Source organism: Arachis hypogaea, chromosome 9, assembly GCF_003086295.3.
Source record: "Arachis hypogaea cultivar Tifrunner chromosome 9, arahy.Tifrunner.gnm2.J5K5, whole genome shotgun sequence".
In the NCBI taxonomy this organism is placed as follows: domain Eukaryota; kingdom Viridiplantae; phylum Streptophyta; class Magnoliopsida; order Fabales; family Fabaceae; genus Arachis; species Arachis hypogaea.
The window spans coordinates 117,495,023-117,502,820 of NC_092044.1; the positions used below are offsets into that span (position 1 = coordinate 117,495,023).

Here is a 7,798-nt window from a genome sequence, read left to right on the forward strand (position 1 = left end):
GATCTCGAGTATAGTATGTTGTAATTTATAATGGAAAATTATCCCATTATAATCACATAAATAACTAACCCAAGTTGGGTCCTAGCTAGATCATCTTTTTTTTTTTTTTTTTGATCAAGTGGATTGGACAGCCCCCAATCTTAGGCATTACACCCATGTTTCACACACACACACAACACACTCACACACACTACCATGGGTATCATGGGTTCTTAAACCAACAACCAGCCTCAGCTGGGATTTGAACCCGGGTGCAGCGTTGTATGAGGCGGACAGGTATGCCAACTGTGTTGGGCCTCAGCTGCCTAGCTAGATCATCTCGGATACCCCACAAACGACCATACAAAATAGAGAATACCGTATTTGAAGGTATACCCATTTCCATGATCCCAAAAAAAAAAAAAAGAAGTTATACACATTATTATTATTATTATTATTATTATTATTATTATTATTATTATTATTATTATTATTATGTCTAATTTCTTATAATTTTACTAAATTTATGATTAAGTCTATTTTTTTATTAAATTCTTATATTATTTTTAATTTTATAATTAAATAGTTCTTAATATATAAAAATATTAAAATTAGTTAAATACTTTTTTACAAATTAAAAGTATTTATTATTAAAAATCTAATTAAATTTGTTATCGTATATATTTTTAAAAAATATTCTATTAATTTTAATATTTTAATATGAGAAAGACCTAATTATAAAATTAAAAATAATATAATAATTCAATTAAAAAAATATAAAAATTTAATTAAAAATTTAATAAAATTATAAAAATTAATACACTAATTAAACCTTTATTTCTTAGTCATTTCTTGTTATTCTTCAAAATAAAACAGAGGATTGAGAGAACTAAAAATGACTATGTCTAAATAATAATTCTGTGATAAAACATAACCTCTAAATAAAATAAAAATTACATTTAACCTACCTGCAATATAAATTTTAAATTAATAATTTAGTAAATTTAATTGCATTTGAATATTAATTTGTTTTTGGATATAAGATTTGCGGAAAAGGGAAAAGAGGCATAGATGGAGGGAAAGTCGGATCAGAAAAGAACACCAAGCTCCAAATAAAAATCAGGAGTGGATCGTCTCCAGTGAATAAAAAACTGGATGGTGTGCAGTGTTTAATCTAACCATTCACCACTCTTTCTCTCTTATTTATTTCTGGTTCCACTATTAAAATCAAAGGTGAGAATTACACTGTATTTTGTCAAGTGTTAAAAAAACTGGAGAGGATCCATTTCCACAAAAATCTCTTTAACCAACATAAAACGCCAAATTCTGATTTTGCACTGCACTGCGTATTCTTCTCGCTCTTCAGAGAGAGAAACCGAAGAGAGAGAAAGAAGAAGAAGAAGAAGCTTGTGGTGGTTGTTGGAAAAATGGACGCAGCTATGGGATTGATGAGGAGGATTCCGCCGAAGCACACAGAGACGGCTCTCTCTGCGCTTCTCAGCCTAATGCCTCACCACTCCTCCGATCTCCTCTCTCAAGTTGATCAGCCCCTTCAGGTAACCCTCTCTCCCTCTCTCTCTCTCTCTCCCTCTAGATTCTGAGAATTAGGTGCAGAAAATTTCAGGGGAAATGGGATTTTTATCAGTTTGCAGAATGGTTTGGTGACAAAAATAGTGTCTTTTTTTAGAAGTTTATTTATTTATCCATAACTTTTTTGTGTGGCCATTTTGTTGTTCAAATTTTTAATTTTTATTTATTTATTCTAAAATTTCTGATGGCAATGCAGGTTATGTGTGATGTGGACTGTGGGAAGGAATTCATCCTGTGTGAATATAATAGAGATGCTGACTCTTACAGGTTGATTTTCTATGCTTGTTGCTTGTGTTGTTGTCATTGTGTTTTTTAAGTCTTTTGTTGTGAATCATGCTTCTTTCGTTCTCTTTGGTATTCTTATCTTGAATTTTATTTCCTTTGAGCAAAATCAGTTTCAGTTTGTTATCTTTTTGCCAGTATATTTATGGACAACTTATTCCTGAAATGGAGATCAAATTATCAATACAAGTAGCTAATTCATTAGATGGTTATGGCTAAAGAGTTCACTTCGGATTGCAGATCTGTAATTTGGTTCTGATGAAGTGTTCCCTTTCTGTTTTCTCTGTTAATATGTATAGTTTTTAGTTAAGGTTAAGGACAATGCTAAACTTATTTTATCCTGTTCCTTTCTGCAGATCACCTTGGTCGAACAAATACCATCCACCACTTGAAGATGGCTCCCTCCCTTCGTTAGAGTTGAGGAACCTTGAAATTGAAGCAAATGATATCTTTGCAATATATCGTGACCAGTGAGGTCCTTTACTTACCACGTCTTTTTTGGTTTATGTGTTTTCAAGATGTCTTGTTAGGATTTTTTTTTTCTATCTAGCAACTTATTCCCATACTTCTGTTTCATGTGAAAGAAAACCAAGAAATATGCTACTTATCTGAATGTAATCAGTTACTTATTTATGTATATTGTTTTAAAACAACATGCACCATTAATGGATAATGTCATAGATATTATGAAGGTGGCATTTCATCAGTTTATGTATGGGAAGATGACAATGATGGTTTCGTGGCTTGCTTTCTGATAAAGAAAGGTAAGTCTGTTATTTGATTACATTCTAATTTCTAATGGACTATAGTTGACTAGTTTTCATCCTTTTGATCTTTTTCTAACATGAAGTTTCCATAATTTAAGATGGTTCGAAGACAGGGCAAGGTCGCCGGGGCTATCTAGAGGAAGGAGCATGGGATGCTATACATGTTATAGAGGTAAAATGCGGGGTGTAAGACTAAGCTTTCATAGATGTTGTCTAATGAGCAGTGGAAAACTGAAAAAAAAAAAACTCTTATTCTAGTTTTAGTTTTTATATATATTGCAAGTTGATTTTAGTAGTTTCAGTCACACTCTTAATTATGTTAATATAGGTGGGACCAGAGGACGAAAACACAAATTATCGGTTAACCAGTACGGTTATGCTGACTTTGACTACAGATAATGAATCATCGGGTACTTTCAGTTTGTCTGGATCAATTAGGCGACAGGTAATTTCTATTAGAACTTGTTCATGTTAAACATTAGATTAGATCCAGTTAAGAGTTACATGGTTGTTGTTTAATGAAGCAATGATGATAGGAAATCTTTGCAAAGAGAATTTTCCAGAGTAATTCTAATCCAAAAAGTGTAATTTTGTGTGTACATGCACTTTCCTTGCTTTTTGCTGAAGTCATGCCTTTTCTCCTCCTACGTTTTAGATGAATATGAGGCTATCAGTTGCTGATGGACATCTTTCTAACATGGGAAGGATGATTGAAGAAATGGAGAGTAAGCTGAGAAACTCGCTAGATCAGGTACTTTCTGCTTAGAAAATTCAGCTGCATGTTTGCTGTACTCAATAGTTTAGCTTACTTTTATTTTCCTTGTTCAGATTATCACAGGAAGTTATTCAATTCAAGAGTTGTGTCCTTTGCTTTAGAATTTCAATCCATAATGCAACCTTAATATACTTTATCTTGTCAACAATCTTTTCAGGTATACTTCGGAAAAACAAGAGAAATGGTTTGCACACTGAGGCCACCATCTGAAGTGGTGCAGCTTAGGATGCCTGAGAGCTAATGGCCACTACATGCAGATGAGAGACTATCTTTTCTTTATATGTTACAGCTTATGGGGTGGCAATTTGTGTCTTGCATTTGCAGTTCACAAGAAGTGCTGGAGATCAGGGATATCTTTAGTTTTGTGAAGGCGGCAGTTGTGATTAATTGCTGTTTTGGTGTGAGCTGTATTGTTTCTGTAATGAGTAGTATTGTGTTTGTGATTGATACTGGAATTGATCCCGCACAACACACACAATTTCTAAAACTGGTGACTATGGAATCACTGATAACTGATATGGTGTTTTCTGTAATTTTTAGCTTATTCCAAGTTAGTAGCTTTCAATATTTGAAGTATATTAGCCATATCATGGTCATTTATAGTCATTAATCAAGAAATTTAAGTGATGCTGGAGAAGAAATACATTTGACCAATTGTTTCTTCAATTCTTTTGTATGCCATAAATAAATCAAGGTGCTGCTCCACAATTAAATCAGGTAATTCAAAATTGTGCCGCACCAGAATAAAAACAGTGTGATTGGCTCAAAAATCAACTATAAAGGTCAGTAATGCGTAAACATATTTGTTCTTATAGCTACTTTATCCAAAAACGAATTTTTTTTCCAAACCGACCATCCCCAACCCAAATGTCAAAACGCTGAAACAAGGTTTTGAAAACCGGACCGGATTAGCTGGTTCGACCGAATTAACGGAAAATCGGCCATTGATCGATCCGGTTGATGCTAGAAATCGATCGCAAAAAACGGAAAAAAACCGTTCAAACCGGTAGTTAACCGATGAACTGTCTGAACCGCCTGGGTTTTTGGGAATCCCGGTTCGCTACACTATATATTAAAAAAAAAAAAAAAAAAATGATCTCTCTCAGTTCTCTCTCACACGCGAAGGAAACCCTATCAGAGCTGCAGCCACCTTCAAGTTCCAAAACGCGTGCCAGCCCTCTCAAAGGTCAAGCCAGTCGTCGTCGTCGGCCCTGATTTGCTAATTTTTCTGATTTTGTGAAGTTTGGTTTGCTTATGGCTTTCACCGGCGCACCTCAACTCAGTCGTGGACTTCTCTCATCGCCGTCGCTCACGCATGTTTGGTTTTCGTCAGCGTTTTTCTGCTTCGTCTCTGTTCTCTCTCTCTTTCTCGTAGCTTAGTCACTGTCACCGTTGGCAAGCCTCCATCCCTCCTCCACTGCTTCTTCAATTTTATTTTTGGGAGTTAATTTCTATTTTTCTGGATTTCATTACGTTGATTGTTGATTATTTTTTGGGTTAATTAGTTGTTTGATTATTGGTAATTTTCTTTGCTGTTCATTGTTGTTAATTACTGCTTCTTCAATTTTACTTTTTCTGAGTTAATTTTCTTTGCTGTTCATTGTTAGAGCTGGATTGTTGTTGTTTTGTTCTGACCTCTGGTTAATTATTGTTGATTATTGATATTTTTTTGAGTTATTTTTGTGTTATTTTTTCTAATTCTGAGTTAATTTACTAGTTGTTGGCTTGTTGCCAAGTAAAATTAGTTAAACTTAAAAAATCTTGGTTTGTTATATTTTCTGAGCTTTGTTTGTTATTCTGATTGAGTTGTTGGGTTCCTGTTTTTTTTCTAATTCTTCTAATTCTGAGTTGTTGAGTATGCTCGGAATGAATGTGTGATTTATCTCTGATTTGATACTGGAAGAAGAGTTTTCAACGGATGATCTTGTTTTCCACTCAAAATCTGCTTTAGTTTTTATTTTTATTTTTAATGCTATATAGAATGTTTTGGATTATCTTTATGATGGAAACAATGAACACTTAGTTGATGATTATGATTACTAATGAGTAGTATCTTTGTTTAATTGAAAACTTGTTTTTTAATTTTTAAATGCTATATTCAATTTTTGATTATATATATTAAATTTTTTTTATAATTTTAATGCATATTTAATTAAACCAGTTTGATTCCAATTCGACTCTATTTAGACCATTAAATCATTGAACCAATCACTCGACCGGTTTAATGACCGGTTTGATTCTCGCAACCTTGCCCTGAAAGTGTTAACATGTCAGCAACCTAAGATCACAAGAAGTCTCCCAAGTCTTTACAATGAAGGCTCCGACAACAAAGTTCCCATCTGAGTTTTTTAAGCTTTAGCTTCAGGTACAGCACTAGGACTGCCATCCATTATTAGGATTGAAATTCACAACACAAAATTCAGATTTAGAGTAACAAGGCTTAGAAAAATAGAAGAAGGGATGAGATAGACAATTGATTATTATGAATGCAAATTACAGCAGTAACAAACTTATTCTTCTCCACTTGGTGGTAGTCCTTATTTTCCCATGTAGTAATCCTTAGCCCAATCAGGGGGCTTCCGTTCTCTTCCACTCTTTCTCTCTCTTCCTTTCTCATTTTCAGTGCTTGCAACATCCACCTTCTCTTTTGTGTCAGTTTCATTATCAATTGATGTTTGCCCTGTTACCTCATCTACCTTCTCTTTTGTGTCAGTTTCATTATCAATTGATGTTTGTCCTGTTACGTCATCTTCAGTGTCGCTCTCATCATCTGAAAACACAATCAATCATAATTCCGATATCAACAACTAACCCTTAACCCAAAGTGGAATCAGCAACATAAAACAAACAATCTCATGATGTCCTATGTTTAAAAAAAGGCCAATTACACCAAACCATAAACCAATTTGAAGGTAATATAAGAGATAGACAAACGCAGTAATAACGAAAACAACAGTGAGCTTGCCACCACCAATTTCATGGGGTTTAAACCGGTTTAGCTAGATATTCTTACCATCAGCATTGTTGGTCGCTTCGGTATCCAGTTCCTCACCTCCACCCAAGCTCAATTTCTGGATAACAATTCAATAAGAGAGTTAGAAACTCGTCAAAACAGGGAAACAGGGAAAAAAAAGTACTATAGTAATAAACTATCTTGAGTTATGATACATACAGAAAAATCGAAGTTGCCAAAGTCCATATCGGCTCCAACTGAAAGACAATATACAAATGAGAGCACTGGCAGAAAATTAAAAAAAAATGAACTCGAGTCCTTTGAAATTTTAGCAGAATCACTTACTTTTACCGTCTACGTCCACCTCGTCATGTTCATCCACCCACTTATCCCAATCAACTTTCAAAAATGCAGGAGGTTTCCCCCTTTGCTTCAACAATCTGTCCCACCATTTGTCCTCAGCCTTTGCAACTAAGTAGAAGATATTTCTCGAGCCGACACAAACCTTGCTATTCTGAAAAGAAAGATGAATACAAAATTAATACACAATTGTGTAAAGATATGACTATCAGAACAATTATAGGAATAGGTACTTCTTACATTTACATCAACCTTGTCAAACAGGTCAATGTCAATTTCGTAAGGTATCTTTTCTGCGTCAGTGGTCGCAGAGAAGAAAAACTTTCCTTCTGGCTCCAGTTTAAGCTTCACATCCTGGGCATCAGGCAACTCAACAGTTATGTATACCTCATCAGACCTCTGAGCCCACTTGACAGGAGGATGGCGGCTGCATTTTAAAATATCAAAGAAATTTAGGGACCTGAAATACTAATTTTCACTCAGTATAGTGATCCCAATACATAGGATATGCAGGATATGCAGGTTTTCACACAATATATACAAGCATCAAATGCCATTAACAGCACCAACAAGAGATCACTTGGTCAATACAGCATTCATACAGTAGCTGTATAAACAGTCGAATAAAATTGTACCAATACTGAAAATATTCAATACAATCACAAAATTGTGAAGCAAAACTTTAAAACATGATAGCACTCAAGTGTGAAGAAAATAGAAACATGCTGATCAACATTTAGGACAGAAATTCTACTCCGAAACAACATTGATTTAGATTTTCCCCTGATTATATAAGGTGGGAGGAGGGGGAAAAAACACAAGTTGAAGCTCAACGGAATTCATAACAATAATAAAGGATGAAGATAGCATAGATGAATGAAGCAAACAGAGCATATATAAATTGATAAATGTTGTTTTTCAAGCACTTTCTCAGGAACCAAACAACATGAAGGTAAAAAAATGAACCTCATGTTTGATTTTTGTGTGGAAAATGTAGAGGAAGAGCTAAAGAGTAGAAAGGTTGATTACAACTCTCTGATTTTTTCGGCAATGCTTCATTTATATAGCACCAATATCTCAATACATACTAAT

The 7,798-nt window shown here is 34.3% G+C and overlaps 2 protein-coding genes across 2 annotated transcripts; one reads left to right on the top strand and one right to left on the bottom strand.

Annotated features, from left to right (window-relative positions):
- The first annotated feature begins 1,026 nt into the window (after positions 1–1,026).
- LOC112712497 (F-actin-capping protein subunit beta) lies at positions 1,027–4,047 on the top strand. The gene is made up of 8 exons (XM_025765403.3): positions 1,027–1,535; positions 1,766–1,836; positions 2,208–2,321; positions 2,533–2,615; positions 2,717–2,790; positions 2,947–3,063; positions 3,274–3,369; positions 3,551–4,047. Exons 1-8 carry the CDS (start codon positions 1,407–1,409, stop codon positions 3,632–3,634), a joined length of 768 nt encoding a protein of 255 aa, XP_025621188.1. The 5' UTR covers positions 1,027–1,406; the 3' UTR covers positions 3,635–4,047.
- Positions 4,048–5,712: 1,665 nt separating this feature from the next.
- On the bottom strand, positions 5,713–7,798 carry LOC112712498 (co-chaperone protein p23-1-like). Its single transcript, XM_025765404.2, has 6 exons — positions 7,673–7,798; positions 6,947–7,133; positions 6,692–6,860; positions 6,566–6,603; positions 6,407–6,464; positions 5,713–6,163 (listed from the first exon to the last, which is right to left on the bottom strand). Exons 1-6 carry the CDS (start codon positions 7,675–7,677, stop codon positions 5,931–5,933), a joined length of 690 nt encoding a protein of 229 aa, XP_025621189.1. The 5' UTR covers positions 7,678–7,798; the 3' UTR covers positions 5,713–5,930.